Genomic DNA, 22584 nt, shown 5'->3' with positions numbered 1-22584 from the left:
TAGTTTGGTTTGCAGTTACAGCTGTTTTCTTGTTGTATTGAGGATGGTATTTCTCCACATTCTCTTTGATATTTTGGTGAGGTTTTTTCTTTTTAAGAGTAAAACTACTCACTCTCTTTAACCTGCACTCCAGGACTAAATTCATTGAAAATGATGTGTTTACGCATGATGCAGCTCCAGGATTTTTGTTTTTTTTTGTTTTTGTTTTTTTTTTTTTTTTAAGATTTTATTTATTTATTTGAGAGAGAGAATGAGAGACAGAGAGCATGAGAGGGGGGAGGGTCAGAGGGAGAAGCAGACTCCCCGCTGAGCAGGGAGCCCGATGCGGGACTCGATCCCGGGACTCCAGGATCATGACCTGAGCCGAAGGCAGTCGCTTAACCAACTGAGCCACCCAGGCGCCCAGCTCCAGGATTTTTGAATGAGAGGTATCATTTGTGACATATCTAATCAAACAAGTGAATCCTTCCATAGAGTCTATAGTCACACTAGAATCTAGTGTAATTAATTTCACAATTATTATTGATTGGGGTAAAATAATAAAAGGAAATCGTGTTTACTGTATCTCAAATACTATGCTAAATTTACTTTTTCACTCTTAACTCCGTGAAGGTATGATTATGCATAGGGAAACTAAGGCATGTAGAGATTTAATAACTGGCCAAAAGTTACTCTGCTATAGTCTCTTGCTCCCCTCTACACTCCCCTCCCACCCTGCTGCCAGCCCCCCCCCCCAGCAAAATTTGGGTAGACAATTACTTTTATTGAAGAACTTCTGTTTTAAAGACTGAATTTTCCGGCTACATAAGTATAGATACTTTTATGGGAGCTATTCATTGAATGTTTGTATTTAAAACCATAGGTTTAGCAGTACCTCAGACTATTTCCTGTATGTGGTTAAGTGGTTAAATGACTGTGTTGTGTAAGGCATTAGTCAAAAATTCATTTATCAGTCTGTTTTAGAAAATAATAGCCCTTAGAAAGGAAATACGAACGTTATGTATTAGGAATTAAATCTAAAGTATGTGACCCTTGAAAACCTTCAGTGCTGATATATTTGTTTGCTAGGACAACCATAACAAAGTACCACAAGTTGAGTGACTTAAACAACAGAAATTTATTTTTTCACAATTCTAGAGGTTAGAAGTGTGAGATCAAGGTGTTGCAACATCAACTCCTTCTGAGGGCTATGAGGGAAGGATCTGTTCTAGGCCTCTCTCCTTGGCTTGTGGATGATCACCTTTTTGTGTCTTTCATCTGTACTTGTCTGTGTCTAAATTTCTTCTGCTTGTAAGGATATCAGTCATACTGGATTAGGGCCGACCTTAATTACCTCATTTTAACTTAATTACCTACCTCTGTAAAGACCCTATTTCCAAATAAGATCGCATTCTGAGGTGCTAAGGTTTAGGACTGCAGCATATGAATTTGGGAAGGGTGTTGGGGGGACAGTTCAACCCACAGTATCTGGTGTCCATAACACCATCTTAAATGATACAATGCAGCAGCAGCAGCAGCTGTCCACCTGCCCGCCTGCCCCCCCCCCCCCCCGCATTGCAGGTGGAAAAGTGGAAATGTAGTTGCTTTTTGCTTATTCCACTCCCAGCCTGAAAACAGAATCTGAAGCTTTTGTCATTACTTTTGGTAGGCAGCCAAAGGAAAGCATTATTTCTAGTTTGAGAAGAGTAATGAAAGTATTTGGCTCCTAGCTCAGTTCACTGGACATGGACTGTCTCCTCTGAGGCTTAGGAGTAGAGAAGAGAACTATTCTCTGCAAGGAGAAGTTTTAGAAAATTATTAGGGGGACTGCTTATAATTATTATAAACACCTGTGGAAATAGAAATAACTTTAATAGTATCTATTATCAAGTACTTAGCCTAGATTAGAGGTCAAAAGACATTTTATGTAAAGAGCTGGACAGACATCTGGCAACTACTTAATTCTACCTCTATAAGTGAAGGCTACATAGTTAACACTTTCAGTGAATAGGTGTAGCTGTATTGCACTAAAACTTTATTTACAAAATAGATAGCTGGCAGTCTGTGGACTGTAATTGAAGACACCCTGGTATAGATTAGAAAAGATGCTACCTTATCTACTTAGTGTTAATGTAGGGCAAGGTATTTAATAAGTATGAAATAATTTATTCTGGGTACCTATTTCAAAATAGGATAGAATGTTCTAATAGGAAATGGATCATACAGATCACTTGGCACAACGTTGTTTTACTGATAACCTAGTTTCAAAACTCAAAGAATTGGCAGATCTTGTTGATTAATTAGATTAAGGAGAAAACAGATGAGTTGAGACCTAGAGTTAAATGAGATGCTCCTGATTTGAGTTCCTGACTCCTGAAACCCATTTTGCAGGAACAGGAGCTCCCTGTGTTGTTTCAACCTGGGGCCCATCCTCCCTCGCCCTCCGCCCCTACTTCCCCATATACACACACAAGGCATAGGAGGCAGAGATTATGATTAACAACATGAAGGTCTAGGCTCTGGGGAACAGCCCCAGCTCACACAGCATGCTGTTACAGAGCCATTATTAGATCATAGGTCCTGCTCCTGGGCTCCTTCCACTACTGCCTGTCTCCTCACAAGTCCAGACTTCTCTTCAGCTGCATGGTTGTCTAGAGCCCAGAATAGACTGATGTAAGTAAATCAGATTATTTATTTATTTATTTTAGAGAGAGAGAGTTTTAAGCAGACTCTGCACTGAGCATGGAGCTGGACACAGGGCTTGATCTCACAACCCTGAGATCACTACCTGAGCTGAAACCAAGAGTCAGATGCTTAACTGACTGTGCCACCCGTGTGCCCCAGATTTTTTATTTTTTTAAATTATTTTCTTGTTTATCTTCAGATGAGCTAGACATTGACCTAATTCTGGAAATCTTAATTTTTTTCTTTCAAAAACTGACAGTACATTTTTATATGTATGAATCATTAAATGAAAAGACTGGGTGAGAGGAAGCTGGTTATCTGAATTTTTCTATATAATCTAATGGTGATATCAAATGGATACAACCTGTTTGGGTTACCCTGCAGTTGTTTTTTGCTTGTTTTTTGTTCTTTTTACTTTTAACGTTTCAGAAATCTTAATCACATCTCTACTCTGGAAGATGAATCTAAATTCAGATATTTGAAGTGGCATACATGCTGGCTGCTTATTTATCATCTTAAGGGAAAGCTCATGGATTTCCCTCATACGTGGATTTGTGGGGGGGAGACTAGTAAAGAAAGTATTTGATACACAATTGGGCATAGCTATCTTGGATTTACTGAGATGTGCTCCTAGCACTTGAGAGGTTTTCTGGAAATATTGGTTTGCAGTAGTTATCAGTATATCATCCTTAAATTGCTATCTTAATTGTCTTCAGTTTCTCAGCAGTGCTTCCTCTTTACCTGAGGGTCTCCCAGTAACCTAACTTCAATAATTGGGATGGGGCTGCTATCTTATATTCTCTTCATTTTTAATGATTAGGAAACAGTAAAGAAATTAATCTTTTCTTGGTGACTTAAGATCATCCTTATAAACTACAAATATTATACTCTGCCATGTATTGAGTATGTGATGTTTCCACCAGAGCTATTAACACTTGATTTTCTCTGTTCAAAGACTTTTATGTTTTAAGTCGGTATGATTTTTTTTTTTCCCTTTCTCCATCTTCATTGTTAGCCTTTGTTGCTGGTTTTCAGCTGTTAGACTGGTAAATTTTACTCTGGAAATACCTTTTTCATTACTGGAATGACTTTGTAGCTTGTGTTTATGAATGTACAGCTAATTTTGGAGCTGTCTGTGTAGAACAAAAGTCTGGTTACCTTCAGAATTCACATGAGATGAGCTCTGGGAGCTGGACATCTGAAGTGTGCCTCCATGTTTGTTGCTCTTACTCTATTTTTCATTTTATAGCTGGCTGCCACTCTTGTAATGTACATTGCTATGCCATATTTGTTTGTTAATATGTAAAGTGATTACTAATTAATGGATGTGGGCAGGGGAGATATTTGTTCTGTTGGTGTCCTTAGAAATAGATCAACCATTTCTTGTGTACTTGACCTTTAATTTACAAGGAATTAAAACATGTGATTAGTGCTGTGTGATTTAACAAAAGATAAGATGAGTGCCTTCTGGAAAGATTATGATCAGATGTCTAGAATCCTATGGTGCTGATCTTCCTGGGGATAAGTATCTTTAAAATCTAAAAAGGACAAGCCATTTTTTTTTTTAATCACATCATCTGTTACATTAGTACCAACTAGTAGTATTTTGTATCCTCAGTAAACCATTAGTGGATTCTTTGTTGTAGTCACTCATGTTTTTTGATAAATTAACTTTGAATTTGTTATTAAAATTTGTTATTAAAAGTGAAGAGAAAGAAAGACAATTAATTATCATAACTTAAAATGGAAGAATGAAACCAGCAGGTTCTTTTACTTTAGGCTGCCAAATGGGCATCAAAATTAGATTTTCTTTCTTTAACCATGTATCTGATAACCCATGTTCAAAAGAAAGACAAAGCTATCTTTACTGTCTACCTAGTCACTTTCCAATTTTTTTCTTTGCACTTAAAGGCAAATTCTTGGAATTTTTTATGGCCACTCCTTTTATTCCTTCTTAAATACATTTCTTTCTTTTTTTAATAAGTAGTATTTCAATTTTATTTAAAATATGTATATTTAAAGGTATGTGGTATACAGTGAAGTTGCCTTTCTGTCCCAGTCCCCTATCACCCAATTCTCATTGTACCTCACCACCTACACAAATGCATAGGCAACCACTGTTATTAATGTCTTAGTGTTCTTTCAGGGTTTCTTTATGCATATAATGCAAATATGAATAAAGATATTTATACTTACCTCTTCCATTTTCTACATAAAATTAAAGAACATTACTCATCCAGTTCTCGCTGCTTTTTTCAGTTTTTATTTCTCAGATCTTTATGAGCACATAGAGATTCTTCTCATTTTTTTGTGACATCCACATTCCATTTCCTTGTTAATTAACACCTGGAATCAGACTTAATAACCCTTCCCATTTGCTGAAGACCTATTATCAGGCCTCGTTCTTTTCTACCTTTGTCTATCCAAAGTACTATTTCTGAGTGAATCACTACCTTTCAGGCCTTAATGCCAGGATTTGCCCTTCTACTATGCACATAAACATTGTAGAAAGAGGTACAAGTATTATGGAGAACCTTTGAAGTTCCAAGGAAGGAAATGGGAGAATGAAACAGCCAGAGCCTAGCTTCTATATTGTCCCTTTATCATCTCTGAGGACTCCAGCCTTCTAACCTATATGGATTTCAACTATTTGCAGGAGATCTACATTCTACCTTTTACCCAGAACAAATGCTGACTTTATTGTGGTCTCACAGTCTATGTTTTAACCATCTTGGTCTCCCAAGAGCCTAGCAGATAGTTGTTTACGTTTACTACATAAATATATCACTCTCTCTAGCTATTTCTTTATTCTGCTGAGTCCCTTTCTTTCTCCCAAAGCCTAATTGAGCAATCATGAAAGCTCTCATACTGGTTCTTAATTCTTCCAGTGTCCTCACTGTCACTGCTCAGGAGTTCAGTTACTCTCAGAATTTCAACTGCTACATTTGTGAATGATTTTATACACCTGCATTTCATATCATTTTTCTCTCATGTTCAGGACTTTTAAATCTACTTCTAACACATCTGTGTTGTATGTTTATTATGTTAACCTTTGTAACAAGGCATTAGGAGATCTGCTCTATAGATGAAGAAACTTTTGTTCAGAGGGATCACACAACTAGTTAGGAACCCATAGCTAGTAGTTGTTAGAGCTGTGACTTAGAGTCACTGCACTTGATTATTCCCTGGAACCTCCACTCAAAACTTGGAATGCAAACATTAGGACATCTGAATTCTAGCCTTGGTTCTACCATACTGGACTTTGATGTTAAGCTATTCTCTGTACCTGTGTTTCATCATCTAGAAAATGAGGAGGTTGGGCTAGATATCTAAAGCCCCTTCACACCAGCTAGTTGTGATCCTGGATATAAATATAGGGTTGCTTATAGTGTAAGACCCTTCACCAGTTTCTCTATACTTCTAAGAGCCAGGGCTGTTTCTTTCTACTTCAATATACACTAACCCTACAGTTTGGTTGCTGCTTCTGTTTGGGATTTAGGTACCAAATCAGTGGATTTTATGTAGGCAATAGATGCTTCCCTCCCCCTCCCCCCCCCCGCCAAATTACATAATACATTTTGTCTTACTAAATGCATTTATATTCTGTTAAGGATAATTTTTGTCCATTGACTCAATGATTTTTAAATAACTGTATGTAGTTGATTTTTTAAAAATTCTTTAAACCTTTAGGTATAACCCAGAAAGACATATGGGTTTGTTCATTTCTTTCTTTCTCAAATTTTTCCTAAGTCTATAGTCACTGTATCCATTTTACACAATAACTTTATAGTACTAATGTACTTTTAATCCTCATTGGAGAAATATTTTGGTATTATATGGCTTTATAACACGATACATTCATTAATAAATGTAATGACTTTGTAACGGTCTGCATTTTACATAGGAATATTCTTATTTGAGTTTTTTAAGACACATTCTAAAGTGGGTCCTTATTTTTACTTTAATATGCTCTGTATAAAGGTGCTTTTCTAGCCTATATATAAAATGATGTTTCTTTTATTTTTAATAAAAAGAGCTAATACCTTATTGGATAGTTTTGTTTTGTAACTTAGTAGTAACTTATGAGCAGAAAGTATAAAAAATAAAGTACTACTTTTTCAATTGTTACTTATCCAATTTGGACTATATATAACTAATTCAGGAAATTTATTTAAAATATTTTATGCAAAATATTTCAATTTATTTTTTTCTTCTTGTTGCAGGAGCTAGAGTTAATGCCAAAGACAGCAAATGGTTGACACCTTTACACAGAGCAGTTGCATCTTGTAGTGAGGTATGAAATTTCTTTTAGTAAATATATTGTATATAAAAGCATTAAGCAGGCTTGCCTGTGAGCCTATATTCAAATTCTGTGTTTTCAAAAGAAGGAAAAAGCAACTGAAAATACCTAGACTGGTTAATTTACTTTAGAATTTGTACAGACCAAGTTAACTGTTCCCACTTCTGTTTTGTGACAAAGTTCTCTTGGAGAGTCTGAAGTGCAGAGAGTAGAAAACCCTCCTTATATATGCCCTACAAGAGAGATTATTTTCTATACCTATAAAATCCTCCTCAGTCTTTTCTCTCCTGGACATGCTGCAAAGGTTCTGCTGACCATGATCAAGAAATAATAGTCTCAGCAGTATGTAACAGTTCATTGAAATATTGTTTAGTTAAACACTGAAATTAACTTCAAAAACATGATGTGATCTCACATTTTACCAGTTCTAAATATACAACCTAAAATGTTAGGTGTCTTATGGGGAAGAACAGTTTCTTCTTATTTATAACCCTGTATATGATTTGTTCTTCAAGATAACTGACATTTTTGGAGAACATTCATTTTTATGTTTTTCATATCTTCCAGTCCTCATGACACCCTTGTAGGATAGATATTTTGAGGGAGTTGTAGTTAATGATTTGCCGTAAACCACTCAACTTTTGAGTAGCAGAGATGGAATGAAAACCTGGACCCTCTTTTTTCTGTCATCTTACTCTCTTTCTAAAATGTATTAGGTGCATTTTAAAAAAGCATTGTGCCCAAAGAACTCCTGTCTCTTCATTCTTTGTATGTATTTCTATGTATTCACTCATTGTGAATGTCTTGAACCCAGAACCAGTGAAGAGAAGTAGGGGCAGAGTGGCTGGGAAGGATTTCAAACCCTGCGATGTGACAGGCAGTGTTAGCTGTAGCTTCCTACTTGGAAGGAGGAGGGAGGGAACAGTGGGTGGTGTGCTGGAGCACACATCTTACCTTAGATCTTGGTCCGTGGTGTGCTCTAGCTGTTGAAATGTGGAACTTGGATCTGGAGAAACTGGCTACACTAGCTGTGTGATCTTAGGCAGATCTGGGGATTATCATGAAACTAAGACATTAACCAAAATACTTTGAACTCTGAAATTCCATGGGAATATTTTGTGGTTAGCCCTCTTGTAAAGAGTTTCTGTAAACAAGGGCAGTTAAGGAAGATAAACATTACTGTCTTTGGAACCTATTAATAAGTTAGACCTAACCATTTTTTAATATGACTCTTGGGAATGTGATTATTAAAATTGGTGTTTTGCCAAATTAAGTCATAAGAAGGAACACTTTGTATATTTGTAGAGATTGTGAAACAGACAAAAAAATTTTAAAGAAAATAATGTTAGAGGAAGATGGCAGGTTCTTCCCAAAATCTTGACAGCTGATTTTTTAAAACTGTGTACTTAGCCTGAGCTGTAGGTTAGAAAGCAGTGATCTTAAGAAGTTTCTTAAGTCTGCTTTCAGCCTAAAAATTACTGGGCTGTGTACTGGGCTGGGTTACTCTTTTGCAGGAAACCTAGTCAAGATTATCAGTTTCCCCATGTTCTTTTAATTTTTTCTATTACATCCTCAGAGCAAAAGAGAGTTGTACTTAATTTCATTTAATAAGAAAATATAGCCATATAAGGGTATGGAAAAGACAAAATTTTAGGTAGTTTTGGTTTATGTTTTTGAGATACCATGAGAGAAGTAAACCCTACACAGGGTGTGATCAGAGTGACTGTTTTCTCAATCCTCCAAGGCCTTTCGAAGCTAACACCATTGTAGAGCATAGTGGAGAAGGTAATTCATCACAGAGAGGATACCTTAGGTCTAATTCCCTCACTGTACCTAGGCTGAGAAAGGCTGCTTCTGGTTATATATCCTGAGCTCCTCCACTCTCCCTCAGTGACATGGCTTCCACACACTTCATCATATTGGCTGGCTGACTTGTTTCATCACCAGAGATTTGTGATTTCCATTCTTCTAGCGGAGTGTACAGTTCAGCTCTCTGTAAATGCGGAGTATTCTTCTGAATAAATTGATTTCTGAGTATTATTAGGACTTTGTGTGTGTGTGTGTTTTGGTTTTTCTTTGCTTGTTTTTTTAAGAAGCCACATTACACTGCTAGATCCTCTGGAAGATATACATTTACTTTTTTAACTTAACTCTAGAAATTACATTTTAGTTCTATCAAGACACTGAGTTTATATTATCACATGAGATATTAATAGCCCATCCAGCTATTAAAGTTTATTTACAAATGTATTAGCCCTTCTTTTTCCTGTGCCTGACTTCAAATCAATGGTAAGAATTGCTAAAAAGGCAGAACCACAGACAGCTAGTGCTGTACAGACTCTTCTAGATTGTCCCCAAGCTATGAATAAATACTCTTCAGATAAAATTATTTAACCTTTTGTCATCACCCCATATTTCATAATCTTATTAAGATCAGTGTCCTAGGATATTTTTTTAGCTGTTTTTTCAAAGTCAAGGCACATGTGCAGCATTTCTTATATATACTTAGCATCTAATAATGGAAAAATTGCGATTGAGGTTACTATGGTAATTACTTACCATTAGTAAAACCATGTATACCCTTTATTATCCCTATATCATTTTCTGAATGCTTATAATGTGCTGATAATATGATCTAGAATTTTATTAGGTTATGACATCAGGCTCATTGATTTGTAATTTCCAGAAATTTGTCTGTTTAGGGGCACCTGGTTGGCTCAGTCTGTTAGGTGTCCGACTCTTGATTTCGGCTCAGGTCATGATCTCAGGGTTGTGAAATCGAGCCCTAGGTCAGGCTCTACATTGGGCGTGGAGCCTGCTTAAGATTCTCTTCTTCCCTTTCCATCTCCCCACCCCGCCACTCTTGTGTGCTCTCTCTAAAAAGAGAGAGAAAGAAAGAGGAAGTGAGGGAGGGAGGAATTCGCCTATTTGGTTTAATGTCTCCCATCTGTATATTTGTTTTTTCTGAATTTTTAAAGATCACTGCTATTGTGATCTGACATACTGTTCTGAGTGGTAAATGGTGGATATATTAGTTAGTTTGGGTTGCCATAACAAAATATTATAGACTGGCTGGCATAAACAACAGAAATTTATTTTCTCATAGTCTGGAAGCTAGAAGTCCTAGATCAAGATCTAGCAGAGTCCATTTCTGATGAAGGCTCTCTTCTGGGGTTGCAAACTGCTACTTCTCACTGTGTCTTCACATGGTAAAGAGAAAGGGGGTATCTTTCTCTTCCTCTTCTTAAAAAGCCGCCAGTCTTATCAGATTAGGTTGCCTCTCTTTCATCTCATTTAACTTTAATTATTTCCTAAAGACCCTATCTCCAAATACAGTTACACTGGGAGTTTAGGGCTTCAACATATGAATGGTGGGAAAACACAATTTGGTCCATAGCAGTGAACCCATGGTTCAAACTTTGCTCTCTATTGATTCTAGGATCTTAGTAACTGTGTTTATAGCCTTTCTTAGGTTCCATCTTACTTCCCTTACCTACCATTAACTGGATTTTTTTTTTGCTTTTCAGTGAAACAAGAATAGTTTTGATTTTTCTACTTCTTGCTAATGGAACATAAGTATTCTCCAGACTTTTCAGAATATTTAATGTATGCACTGTGAATTCCAGAGTGGGAATGAATAAGGCAAGCCTGGCATCTTTAGTATGCCATGTTTGCCTGATTTATCCAATTATAAATTCTTCATTTTGTTTTTAATTATTTTCTAGTATATCCATCAGCACACCAACTAACATTTCCCAGTATAGTGTTCATTTTATCCCCCAAGTCACAATATGCCCTTCTTGAGATGGAGAATCCTGATGGTGTGTTTGTACCACTTCCTTTCTGTATCCTTTTCTCCATACTCCCTTTTTTTTAATTGAAGTATAATTTACAGTAAATGCAAAGATATTGTGTGTAGGCTTGAGTTTTGACACATGTATCCATCCATGTAACCACCCATGTAACCACCCATGCAACCTTTTTCCCAATCAAGATATGGAAGATTTCCATCGCTCCAGCAAGTTACCTCATGTCCCTTTCCAGTCAGTCTTCCTTGTCCCCAGAGGCAACCACCGTTCTGATTTCTTACACCATCGAATAATTTTGCTTATTCCAGAACTTTATAAAAATGGAATCATACACTACGTACTCTTGTGTCTTGAATTTTTTGTTCAACTTAATATTTTTGAGAATCCTCCATATTGTGTACATTAATTGTTTATTCCTTTTATTGCTGAGGAGTATTTCACTGTATGATGTACAACAGTTTGCATATCTGCTTTTTGGCTCTTAATGAATAGAGCTACTGTGGATATTCTTGGATGGGTGGGTCTTTTTAAGTTTCTCCTGGGCAGATAACTAGAGTAGAATTGTGGGGTCTAGGGTAGGTCTCCATTTATATCTTTGCTGGCTGACTTCCTTAGCAGATTGATAGATTACTGGGCATCTCTCGTCTTTTGTCAGTCTTGTTAAATACTTACGGTCTTTCTCATATTTCAAACAGTTCTGATTACCTTTTATTTGAAAGGCTTAAAAAACTATGTGTGAATCACAGATAGTAGTATTTTGTTTAGTCTTCCTTGCTACTTTACATATTGATAATTGCTTGATGCTTTTGAACGCTTTTCATGGTGTTTGTTTGTTTTAAGAAAATCAAGGGTCACTGGGGTGCCTGGGTGGCTCAGTTGGTTAAGGGCCCATCTCTTGGTTTCGGCTCAGGTCATGATCTCAGGGTTGGGAGAGGGAGCCCCATGTCAGGCTCCACGCTCAGCAGGGAGTCTGCTTGAGGATTCTCTCCCCCTCTCCCTTTACCCCTCCTCCTGCTAGCTCGCACATGCTCTCTCTGTCTCTCAAATAAATAAAAATCTTAAAAATAAATAAAAGAAAAAGGAAAGAAAGAAAGAAAACCAAAGGTCAGTGTTACTAGGCTTAGTTCTGATTCTGGTCCTTTTCATGTGTACTTCATCATTCATCTGCCAAAGATAGGATTATCACTGCAAGGAGAAATTTTTGCTAAGTTTAGTTCTGACTGTATTGCTTAATGTAGATAGCATACTGGAGTCCTTAGTATCTAGCCATGAGTCCAATTTATAGATGTGAAGTTTTCCTCATCTTCTGGGAGACAAATTCCTTTGGATACTAAGCTTTTAAACTGCCTTGTTAACATCAGCTTTACCAGTTAGCGGTACAGCATCTATTTCTCTGTCTCTCTCTCTCTCTCTCTGTCTCTAATAAACTAGATACTAGTGATTTTTCCATTTGTAAAATATAATGTATACTAATAGTATGCTTTAAATTTTTATATATTTAATTGCAAAACAATCTATTCCTTAAAACTGTTGAAAGTACAAATTAATTGTATCTTGTTATCTAGAAAAACAAGAGAAGTAATGAATTTTGTTTGTTTGTTTTTAGAGAGAGAGCGTGGGCAGGGGGAGGGTCCGAGGGGGAGAGAGAGAGAAAGAATCCTCAAGCAGACTCCCTGCTGAGCGCAGAGACTGACATGGGGCTCCATCTCCCAACCCTGAGATCATGACCTGAGTCAAAAATCAAGAGTTGGACATTGAACCGACTGACCCACCCAGGCGCCCCTGTAATTAATGTTTTTAAAGAATATTTGTCAGTATTTGTTCTCGCACATTTTGATCTTGTTATGCCTTTAATAGGAGGACAGAAAAAGGGAATGTTTTATCTCAGTGCATCTTATAATGGCTCTGAGTAGTACTGCCTTTACTCCAAAATATTTTGTTTTTTTGGGTAAATTCCTACTCATTTGTAGCAGGTTCTACCAGGCTTTTTATTTCCTCAGGAAATATTAGTTCCTTAATATATATACAGTTTCTAAAACTGTTAACTTGAGGCACCTGGGTGGCTCAGTCAGTTAAGCGTCTGCCTTCAGCTCAGGTCATGATCCCAGGGTCCTGAGATCGATTCCCATATTGGGCTCCTTGCTCAGCGGGGAGCCTGCTTCTCCCTCTGCCTGCCAGTCTCCTTTCTTGTGTTCTCTCTCTCTCTCTGACAAATAAATAAAATCTTTTAAAAAAATATAAAAATAAAACTGTTAACTCATTTGTCTTTTGTAACCTTTATCATATATGTTTCAGGAAGCAGTGCAGATACTTTTGAAGCATTCTGCAGATGTTAATGCTCGAGACAAAAATTGGCAAACCCCTTTACACATAGCTGCTGCTAATAAAGCTGTAAAGTGCGCTGAAGCTTTGGTACCTCTTCTGAGTAATGTAAACGTGTCTGATCGAGCGGGGAGGACTGCATTACATCATGCAGCTTTTAGTGGACATGGTGAGGTAGGTGGTGTTCAATTAGACAGTGATTCTCTCTCCTTTCATCCTGCCACTCCCCACCCCAATTATTAATGAACTTACCCTTTTTAGCCATTCAGTCCATGGTAATAGCAAAAAAAAAAAGAATACTTTCTTGTTTGTTTTTGTCTAATTCTGCCTTTAGCAAATTCTCAGACTTCTTTTCATGATAAAATTCATGATATAAATTTCTCAAATTTAGAAGTTTACTTATCAAATACAACCCATGGACTTGAATTTCGTGGTCAACCTGGGGAGACAAAGGAGAACACTGCCAGCTATACACAATGTGAAAAGTATGTTCTGTTGTTGTGGCAGAAATAATCCAGAAAGACAGAGCAGTTTCATAGTGCTCCCAGAAAGATAGTAACAAAGGAAGGCAGGGTTTGGAAAAGATTTTCTTATAGTTTATTATCAACATTTAGTCAAAAATTCTTTGGTAACAGACCATCAAAAGAAAAAAAATTAACAAAATTAATATTTAGTTATCTTATACAACAAGCATTGCCTAATGTTAGATGTTGTCGTGGCAAGGAGTGAGATTTATGTGTATATAGAAGGCTTAGGAAAGAAGAAAACACAGAGTTACAAGAACCTTGAGGACAACTTGTCCAGTCCTTCATTTTTGTTGCAGACACAGAAACTCAAAGAGGTAAAGTGACATTCCCAAGATTCCATGGCTGAGAGCTAGTGGCTACAGTGTTGTTTTCACTGTTTCTCTGCAACATCAAGAATCCTTGCCTTCACTGCAATTAAGGTCACAGATGTGTCCCTTTTTTGAAACATGGAGTGCCCTTTCCCATGGGGAAACTATTGTAAATATGGTTAGACGGACTAGAAATACTGTTCTTGATACATTATGAGGTAAGCAGACTGTGTGCAGTGATCTTCAGATCTAATCATATTATGGATAGTATATTTGTGTTTGAATTAAATTTAAGACATTTCTGGGATAAGAATGCACTTTGCATTTTAAAAAACACCTTGGGCTATTAAAAGAAATAAACCTGTTGTTAAATATTCCACCTTTAGACCTTCCAGATTTGTATTTCATTGTTCATAAAATATCAGGACACAAGGTAGCATCTTTAAAAGATACTGATACCCACTTCAATAACACCCATTGTGAATCCTTTTTTCATATTTTGTCCTATTATTTATTAAATTACGTTGAAGGGTCTTCAGGGTTTAGTCTAGCTCCTTCCTTTCTACAAATGCAGAAATTCAGTGCCAGAGAGATTGAGATAAGTAGTCATCATAGGGGATATTCATGAATAGTTCTACTTCTGAATTTTGATGAAACTGTTTATTTTTATTACAGATGGTCAAACTACTCTTGTCTAGAGGTGCCAATATTAATGCTTTTGACAAGAAAGATAGACGGGCTATTCATTGGGCAGCATATATGGGTATGTACGTTTTAAATTTCATTTTCTGACATTATGTATTCAGGAAAATTTGTACGTTTTAGTTCTTGCATTTGGTATAACATCTGTTTTTTTGGATAGTGGGAAGTTACACCATATCTAAATTTGCTGCCCAAGTGGAACCTGCCTGGTAGTGGGAGAGGTTTACCAGAACAGGAGTGTGTTGGGTCCTCTTCTCCTAAAAGCTGATTGAAAATAATTCTGTTTACCTTTAAAGGAAGAGACACCCTATACACAGGTCTGGGAAACATAATTTAAGTTGGTGTTTACTAAAAGCCCATTCTTAAATCCATCCTTGTTTTTATGGAAATATTAAGGTAGAAGTTATGAAGATGCTTTAAGAATCCTATTATTTTGGGCCACCACTGGGTTGAATAGGCATTATCGTGTTTGATTTCTACAACAGTAATTTCAGAGAAAGAAACTAAGGCTTAGAGTATAGGTTTTTCTGTAGTAGCAATGATATATATGTTCTTGAAAAATCTCAGGATTTGCAAAATTGCATTCTAAAACTAACAGAGCTCATGGGAAAACAGTTTTGGGGTAGACCCCCCCAAAACCATGCGACTTTGTGACCAGAGCACTAACAAAAACATTAATTCGTTCTTGAGGTGACTTGGACAGCCAGAGAGCAAGCAGGTCTTGAGCTTACCTCAGGATATTTTTAAGTGCACAAAAAGAGCAGAATAGAAATACTGGCTTGTGGGTGCTAAGACCATGCATGTAGAACTAAATCTCTAAGCGTGGAGGAAGTACAACCTGCCATGAACCTTGCAAGTCCTACAAGGCCAGGGTTGTACCTCTGGAAGACGTGAATATAGACGTTCATTTTTCAAGTTTTTTCTCTTCCCTGCCAAAGGTTATAATTCTGCTTCTGCCATTCTGGCTCCTCTGGCTTAAGAAAAATCGCATATGGACTGACCTCTTCTGTGTAATACTGGAGTCATTCCCTGATTTACCACTCATACTGCCTGATTACAAAGACATTTAGCTAGCCACCCTTCTTATAGGCATAACTTATCCTCAGTACTCCCTGCTCTTGGTTTTGTCTTTTCCTGTCTCTCACATAAAAATAAAAGATTAAAGGAAAATTTGATGGAAGATTATTAATTTTTAAAACTATGTAAAATTGTGAAACATTATAGTGGAAGAAAATAAACACACTCAAACCAGTTATGTAGATAACCCAACGGTCCAGGAAAATTTTTTGCCTATAGTAGAAAAAACAAAAGTAGCAGAATCCATATTGAAAGTCTGACCTTTAACATGAGTGTAAAGGAGTATCAAAAATGAAGGTTCCTAAGGTTAACATCCTTATCAGATGTCCCTGTTTTGAAAGCCAAAAGCTGAACATTTTGGGCTTATGCTTCTCTCACATCAAATATTTGTGCCTCTAGTTATATCATGGGCAGTTTTCTTCTGTTACTTGGAGGTAAACATCCAGAAACAATTGACTGGTTAATGAAGAAAAGAAAAATGTGGGGAATTTTCCAAGTAAAATTATGTATGCCATGCATGTCTAATGGATGCCATTTTCTAAAACTACACCTAGATGAATTAAATGAAATCTAGTCCTCTTGGTAGCATCAGTCTATAAATTGACAAGGAAGACACATACTTGTTCTGGCCAGGGTCCACCTAGGTAGACCAGTACCATTTATTTCATTCTAGAGTTTTCTTCCCTTTTTTCTTCTAAATAAGTCACCCCAAACTGGCTGTGGAGAAGCCTCTTTTTTCATTTTCAGTGGTCCAGTAAAGGAATTTATCCATATTTCTGAAATGTGCTTAAATAAATATTTGTCAATTTTAAGATTGTAAATTTGCCTGTGCATAGCTCCTTTCCAAATAAAGTTTTATTGGTATTAGGAAAAATTCATACTTCCTGGAATCTACTAGTTTATATGCACAATTAATATGATCTTAAGAATGATGTATTGATTTTAAACTTTTTCCAGTAAGCCTGCTAGTCTTAAGCATCAAGAGAACTTTGTTTCTTTTTGACATATTAGTGAATAATACGCATTGCCCAGTTGAAAAGCTATAATTATGTGTGAGCCTTCTGGGTACTGATTTTCACTGCATTACAATAAATGCAAGTAGCTATCTTTCTGGAGCCATATATAAGAGAGTAATGTATAGTGAGTGATCTTTTGTACCAGTTAATACTCTTACATGATAATTATGTTTGATTTGGCACCTAATGATTTGATATTCCTTCGGTTTTTCCTAAAAATATAGTAGATATTTCTTAATGAGATGGGGGAAACAATAGCTGAAAGCATCCACTTTAATTGGTAATTTACATATAAACAACAAAATCTACTTGATTCTGTGATCTTGTATCCTGGCTTAATTTTTGTCAAGGGAGAGGGGGGCCTGTGTTTGAGAGCCTCATTTTTATGGTTATTAACTTTATATATTCATTCCCTATGAAGGGATATTTAAAAATGATATCATGAACAATTCATTTAATGTAACAAATATTTCTTGAGTGCCTATTTTGCATATAACACTGTTCTCAGCCCTGTGGAATATACGAAGAAGTAGAACATAAGAGCATACAATATTTGCCTTTGAAGATACGTATTTGGGAAGTTAATACATAAAAGTAATTTGGGGCAATTAAATAATGATTCGAGTTTAAGAACCATCAGAAGGCATTATATACTTGTTAGATAGTATTTACAGGTATATATGGTGCTTTTGGCTTATAAGACTTACAGGAAAGAGAGATGACTGAGTTGATTGGGGAAAATGGGAACTGATGAGGGCCTTCAGGGATTAGTAGCAATGCTTGCAAAGAGATATCCAAGCAAAACATTCCATGCAATGAAGGAATCCCATGAACACAGGCACAGATGTGGGAAGCATTATGGAAGAAGGAGAAAGCAGTGTATAATCTAATCTGATAAAGACCAAGGAGATAAAAAAGGAGAATAGTGGTTCTCCCACCTTCTGGATACATGTTCCCCTTCCTGGCCTCCTTGTATGGTATGGTCGGGCCTTGGCCTAGTTCTGACTAGTGAATGGAAAGCAACATCACCTCTGGGCCAGAGCATTTAATTGCTGATTTGAGATTCTACAGTCTATTGCTCCTTTTGGCACAGTGGCCACGTTCAAGATGGTGTCAGCTATATGAGCCTGTGTCCTTGAGTGACTTAGCAGACCCCTCTTGCCAAGCTCTCATAGTGTTGATGAGAAATAAAATGCTAGTTAAGCTACTGAGATTTAGGAATTGATTGTTAACCACAGCACATATAACCCTATCCTGATTGATACAAAGGTGAATAGCAAAAGAAGTTGGTTAAGGACATCTGGTAGAAATAATAGGGGAAAAGAAGTTTTTAACCACGTTCTAGGCAGAGAAACATAAACTAATGTGTTACATTAGACATAAAACGCCAATTTCAGAACTTGAGAATGTATTAAAACAATCTTAAAAACAACAAGATCTAGACAAAAGGAGGGTTATCTAGACAGAAGTTTGTCACTGTATAAAATAATCAAATATATGGTTTTCAATTAGTTACCTCTATCAACATTTATTAAAATTACCTGAATTCTTTTTTTCTTCTTCCGTCCTTTCTCTGGTTATAACTTGATTCATTGGGGACTTATGCATTATTTAGGTAATTTGCATTTTTACCTTTTTTTAAAGATATCCAGGATTATATTTCATATTTTCCTATACTCATCTGGTTTTTTTCCCCTCATAAACATTTTCAGGTCACATTGAAGTAGTGAAATTACTTGTGGCACATGGAGCTGAAGTGACATGCAAGGATAAGAAGTCTTATACACCTCTTCATGCAGCAGCCTCTAGTGGAATGATCAGCGTAGTCAAGTACCTTCTGGATCTTGGAGTTGATGTAGGTATATAGATTGAGCAATATAAATGAAGGAGGCAAGCTTTTATATGTTTGTGATTTCATTGCTGGCAGAAGTTATTCTAATTTTAAAGATAATTTTATTTTTTTAAAGATTTATTTATTTATTTATTTGACAGTAAGAGACAGACAGCGAGAGCAGGAACACAAGCAGGGGGAGTGGGAGAGGGAGAAGCAGGACTCCCACCGGGCAGGGAGCCCGAGGTGGGGCTCGATCCCAGGACCCTGGGATCATGACCTGAGCCGAAGGCAGATGCTTAAGGACTGAGCCACCCAGGCGCCCCTTAAAGATAATTTTATATAATAATATTTTTATCTTTTAATTGGATATTTGTAGTCCTTTACATAATATATAGTGCACTAATATGATCATGTAATTAGTCAAAGTATATTAAGAGGTAAAGGATATTTCAAAGGTGAATGAATGACACAGGTTTTTCTTCTTCATCACTGTCCAAGCCCTGTAGCTCCATTTTAGCTGATCAGATACACTTGGGTTATTTTTCCTAAGTGACTAGGTTACTGTTAGTCTTATTTGCTCAGTCTAATACTCCCTTTAAATGACTGTAACAGTTCACATTACAGGATATTGGCAAGAGCTAGGCAGGAAAACCAGAGGTTTTTTGCCCATCAACTGTAAGTGTTCTTACTGTATAAATTTGTTTGGTTAGGAGGGTTGCTACTTTATATTTGATTCCTGAATTGAGATAGCTAAGAATACCTTACTTTCACAGGCCGTCCTTTAAGCACTTGTGCTTTTATGCCCCTCTTCATATATTTACTCTTATTTTAGGTACAGTTCTGACAGACTTGTCTGGTTCTTCAAAACAGATTAAAAAGAGCAAATTAGAAGGAGAGAGGGTTAGGCTCTGCTAGAGGGAGGGCTTTAGATCAGCTGCAAAAACAAACAAAAAGGTAAGTAGTAATCTGGTTGCATAAAGAATGCGAGGCAGAATTGTAGAGCTGAATAGACTCTTAATTTAAGGATTATATGAAGCACTTTGCCTAAAGCAAACAAGTAGTTACTGAAAATGTCGGGATTGTGAGATGTTACAAAAATCCAAGCATGTTGTTAGGGAGGGTCTTGAAGAGTGCAAATAGATAGAAGTTTTATTTCTCAGCAGTTCCTCTAGCTCTGTTTCACCAGAGTAGCATAATGCCTTACCGTACAACTGATCTAGATAAATGAGGCATCTTGTTTCTGACTACTGTTTCACATCCATTCTGGTGAGTTTTTTTAATTTGTGTTATTGACAATAAAGTAACATTTGTAAACTGTGGTGACAGAGAGTTCTTTGGAATAAATGGTCAGACTCAGAGCCGTTTACTGACATGTGGCCTCCAGTTGCATGATTTATTAGTTTCCCAGGGCTTCCATAACAAATTACCATAAAGTGAGTGACTTAAAACAAATTTAATCTCTCAAAGTTCTGGAGACTCTGAGGGAGAAGCTATTCCGTGTCTCTTAACTTTTGGTGGTGAAGTGTAGGTACTTTGACTAAAGTTAAGTGTTATCTTTTCACTTTATCCAATTTCTGTTACCAGGGATTTCAGAAAAGAAAATGTTAAAATACAGTTGTGGTAAGTTGAGGCCAACTTCAGAGTTAGAGGGCACAGTCTCCAAACAAGGCTGCCCTTATTTCTGATCAACTACAAGTTTGGGGCATTCCCCAAAACCACCTTCGGGTTTGATAAGTCACTAGAAGGATTCAAAAAATTCACTGAAGGGGCGCTAGGTAGTTCAGTCAGTTAAGTATCTGACTCTTGATTTGGGCTCAGGTCTTGATCTCAGGGTTGTGAGTTCAAGCCCCACACTGGCCCCATGCTGGTCATGGAGCCTGCTTAAAACAAAAACAAAAACAAACTCACAACTATTATACTCATGGTATATTATACAAAAAAGATACGAATTAAGATCAGCCAAAGGAAGAGACACATAGGGCAGAGTCCAGGAGTCTTCTAAACAGAAACCATTCATTGTTCTCTCCCCATGGAGTTGGGACTCCTTACTCTCCTAGCATCAGCGTGTGACAGTATGCACATAGTATTGCCAAACAGGAAAGCTCATGTGAGCTTTGTTTTCGGAGTTTTTATTGGGGCTCCTTTACATAGGTGTGATTGATTTTTTTAATTTATTTTTTTAATTTTTATTTATTTTTTAAGATTTTATTTATTTGAGAAGGAGAGTGAGCAAGAGAGAGAGCACAGGAGCAGAGGGAGAGGGAGAAGCACACTCCCCACTGAGCAGGGAGCCTGATGCCGGGCTCTATCCCAGGAGCCTAGGATCATGACCAGAGCCGAAGGCAGATGCTTAACTACCTGAACCACCCAGGCACCCCATAGGTGTGATTGATTGATCGATCACTTGCCCACATGGTTGATTTCAGTCTCCAAGTCCACTGATAACTGAGGGCTCCAGAGCCTGCACCCTAAATCACATAGTTGGTTTATGTGGCATTGGCACATCCTACCCCTAGACCATTGGCTACGTGCAGTCCTACTCTAAGATCCGTTGTAGCCAGCTCCCACCCTAAACGAGGACACTCCTATCAAGTATGCCATAGATTACCTCCCAGAAGACAAGGGCAAGGGCTAGACATCTCTTTGGGCAAAGGTCACATTCTTTATGTAAAAGTCATGTAAACTTTATTCACCCATTTTATTTATTAGAAACAGAACGAAAAGAGAATCTTGCTCAAGAATTATTTCTCAGTATGAAGAGCGCATTCATTCTGGTAAAATGTTAACATGTAAGGCTGGAAAATATCTAGAGTCCAACTTTCTGCAGAAATGAAATAGAAAAAGATGCCACTCATTTTTTTAAAATCCTAACTTTTACTTCATTACCAACTTTAATCTTTTGTCACTGCAAATGTAAAGGCTGAAAATAAGCATGTTATTCAATATATCTCAGAATTTTCAGTTTGTGTTCATTTGTCATGATTCTTAGAGTTAATTCTTATAACTGTACCTTACTTTGAAGACCTTTAAAAATACATTATTTTGTTTTCATTTTCTTAAAATTTCTCTCTTGGAATCATTCAGTTTTGTCATGAAGTAGACATTGCATGTGTAAATTATATTCCCTGAATGTACAAAATCTATTTGACACCAAAATGCTGTTGTTAATGTTCATTATTTTAAAAGAACTTTAGAATTATAAGCCTTATCTATGTATTTAGCCCTGTTTCTCACTTTATTAACTTGATTGCAACCACAACATCACTAAACTAACTCTCATTCTTGTAGCAAGTAGCGCAAGGCTACTTTAACATTGAGATTTTTTTTTCTTCCAATAGATGAATGAACCAAATGCCTATGGAAATACACCTCTTCATGTAGCCTGCTATAATGGACAAGATGTTGTAGTGAATGAACTTATAGACTGTGGTGCTAATGTAAATCAAAAGAATGAAAAAGGATTTACTCCTTTGCACTTTGCTGCTGCATCAACACATGGAGCATTGTGTTTAGAGCTTCTAGTAGGCAATGGGGCCGATGTCAATATGAAGGTATGAAATAAAATCAGAATCCATACTGTAGTATTTAGGAGTTTGCTGTTTAAAACAGTATCAGTAACAAATACCATTCAGCAATAAAAAGGAACAAATTACTGATAGACACAAGAACACAGGTGAATCTTTAAAAAGTCTTACATAAGAATATACATATTATTCCCATTTATAGATGGTTCTAGAACAGATGAAATTCCATTTATATGGGGTTCCAGATTCTGTAGTTGGAAAAAAAAAAAAGAACAGTTGCCTCTGTGAGGAGGGATTGATGAAAAAGGGATGTAGCAGAACTTGCTGGGGTGATGGTAATACTCTATATTTTGACAGGCTTTGTGTTATATAAATAAGCATTTGTCAAAACTCATGAAGTGGTACATTTAAGATTTGTACACTTCATTGCGTGTATATTTTCCCTTAGGAAGTAACAAACAAAAGTGATGTTGAACGCTCGTTTATGATAAACATACCAAA

At 36.7% G+C, this 22584-nt stretch overlaps 1 protein-coding gene across 7 annotated transcripts in view; it reads left to right on the top strand.

Moving 5' to 3' along the window:
• ANKRD28 (ankyrin repeat domain 28) overlaps positions 1-22584 on the top strand; it is a 203610-nt gene that overhangs the window by 135887 nt on the left and 45139 nt on the right. For 5 of the 7 annotated variants that reach the window (XM_032408747.1, XM_032408749.1, XM_032408750.1 and 2 more), the window contains 4 exons: positions 13069-13269; positions 14606-14693; positions 18438-18580; positions 21898-22110. In XM_032408747.1, coding sequence (XP_032264638.1) covers positions 13069-13269; positions 14606-14693; positions 18438-18580; positions 21898-22110 — 645 coding nt within the window. Of the gene's footprint in view, positions 1-6887; positions 6959-13068; positions 13270-14605; positions 14694-18437; positions 18581-21897; positions 22111-22584 lie in introns of all 7 variants that reach the window. The other 2 variants (XM_032408745.1, XM_032408744.1) reach the window with 1 other exon arrangement.

This window comes from Phoca vitulina, unplaced genomic scaffold (assembly GCF_004348235.1).
Source record: "Phoca vitulina isolate PV1807 unplaced genomic scaffold, GSC_HSeal_1.0 scaffold10, whole genome shotgun sequence".
In the NCBI taxonomy this organism is placed as follows: Eukaryota; Metazoa; Chordata; class Mammalia; order Carnivora; family Phocidae; genus Phoca; species Phoca vitulina.
The sequence above is the reverse complement of the archived record's forward strand: the minus strand, read 5'-3'. Positions and strand labels throughout refer to the sequence as shown.